Raw genomic sequence first — 1,856 nt, 5'->3', positions numbered from 1 at the left:
GCTATTCCGTTAAATCGGGGTATAAACTTCTCTGTGAACTTCATAACCTTGACACAAACCATCCAAAAGTCTCAGAATCACAGCTGGGATTTTGGAAAAGCATATGGAAGATGAAGGCCAGGCAAGATTAAGCATTTTCTCTGGAAGGCTTGCACAAACTCATTGCCCACAAAAGAAAATTTAAAGAAGCGAAAAATTCTTAATGAATCAGAGTGTCCTCGCTGTGCAGGAGAATCGGAGTCAGTTGTCCATGCTTTATGGAGTTGTGATTGCATCAAAGTTTTTTGGGATTCGGATTTTGACTGGGTGGATAGGAACTCTGTGAGCACTGATTCTTTTTCGGAGGTTTTTAAAAAAATCCGAGCCAAACCCGCATCAGTTCCATTATTTGCAGCAATGGCTTGGTCAATCTGGTATCAGAGAAATAAAACTCAACCCCAAGAAAATCCTCTGCCCCTCTGTAATATCATTGGTTTTGCTAAGAACTACCTCAGCGATTTTAGGAGTATGATTAGACCCTCTGTTCAAAGAAAACGGGATGTCCCTCGCAAGTGGATACCTCCAATAGCAGATATGGTGAAGATTAACTATGATGGAGCAATGTTTGGAGAGTCAGACATGGCGGGTATAGGGGTGGTAATCCAAGATCACAAGGGTCAAGTGATGGCTGCCTTATTCGAGAAGATTGCAAAACCTCCAACAATGGATTTCATTGAGCTTCTTGTGGCACGGCCTACTATCTCTTTTTCTGCACAATTGGGTCATGTTCAGGGTGTTTGTGAAGGCGATTCTGAATCTGTTGTCAACGCCTTAAAGGGATCCGGTATGGAAAATTCTCGAGGGGGGCATCTCATCAAGGATATTCTATCTCTTTCAAACTCTTTTCAGAGTATATCTTTCGCTCATGTAGGAAGGCAAGGTAATGCTGTAGCGCATGCCTTAGCCCAGCAAGCGAGATCATCTCCTTCTTCTCAAGTCTGGTTGAAGTGTGTTCCAACGGACATTTTGTCTTTTGTTTTGAATGATTTTCCATTTTCTTGACTTTTAATACAACAAGTAGTCAATTCTCAAAAAAAGAAAATAATAATAATAATAATGTAAACAAAACAATGTGTTTTGAACCATGTTTCTAAAACATTTTTTTCAAAATTGAACACACAATTGGGTGCTTGCACGGGCTGCTTGATGTATTTGGGGGCTTAAAGCGAAAACTGATTATCTTGTTTTGAATGCAAAATTACTACTAATTAATATGATCCACATAGTTTTTTTTTTTTAGAAAGTTTATAGACAAAAAATTTGACAAAACTTCTTACACTTATTGATGTGGAAGATTGATAATGGTAAGTAAAAAAGCGATGTTAGTGGTAGACGTAGATGAAAACTAGTAAAAGTTTCCTAACTCAATTATTGTGAAAAATGTTGTGCATTTTTTTTTTTTTTTTTTTTTTTTTTTTTGTGTATTGCTCTTTTTTTCTTTTTCTTTTTTGAGAAGTGCTACATTTACAATATTTTTCAATACAAATCCAAGGTGTTAAGTTTCTTCTTGTTTTCTATTTGAATCCACTACTAAAGTTATTGTTTGCTATCAATAACAGCCTAAAACAACCTATTACTTAGAATTTGTTGTAAAAGTGTGTCGATGCCTCGTGGCTATTTGACCACCCATCGCGGGGACACTCACGCGTTGCCTAGAGCATTCAAGCTTAGGAGCTCGGAGCTCGTGGAGGGAGGTTGTACCACGGGTGTGTGACTGGTATATAAGTCAATTTTAAGGAAATTACCAAGGGTAAGTGAAGTCACCACCACTCATTGGGTTTTTCTAAGGTGTGATTGGTCACTTGACTTTAATTGAT

The 1,856-nt window shown here is 37.8% G+C and overlaps 1 protein-coding gene across 1 annotated transcript; it reads left to right on the top strand.

Moving 5' to 3' along the window:
• Positions 1 to 396: 396 nt before the first annotated feature.
• On the top strand, positions 397 to 1,041 carry LOC115954252. The gene has a single exon (XM_031072169.1). The coding sequence runs from the start codon at positions 397 to 399 to the stop codon at positions 1,039 to 1,041; it is 645 nt and encodes a 214-aa protein (XP_030928029.1).
• The last annotated feature ends 815 nt before the right edge of the window (positions 1,042 to 1,856 follow it).

The sequence above is a fragment of the Quercus lobata genome, chromosome 1 (genome assembly GCF_001633185.2).
Source record: "Quercus lobata isolate SW786 chromosome 1, ValleyOak3.0 Primary Assembly, whole genome shotgun sequence".
In the NCBI taxonomy this organism is placed as follows: domain Eukaryota; kingdom Viridiplantae; phylum Streptophyta; class Magnoliopsida; order Fagales; family Fagaceae; genus Quercus; species Quercus lobata.
This window is presented reverse-complemented; position numbering and strand designations above follow the sequence as displayed.

Excerpts from the sequence above, each read along its gene's own strand:
- LOC115954252 (XM_031072169.1), top strand. The coding sequence starts at position 397 with ATGGCTTGGTCAATCTGGTATCAGAGAAATAAAACTCAACCCCAAGAA.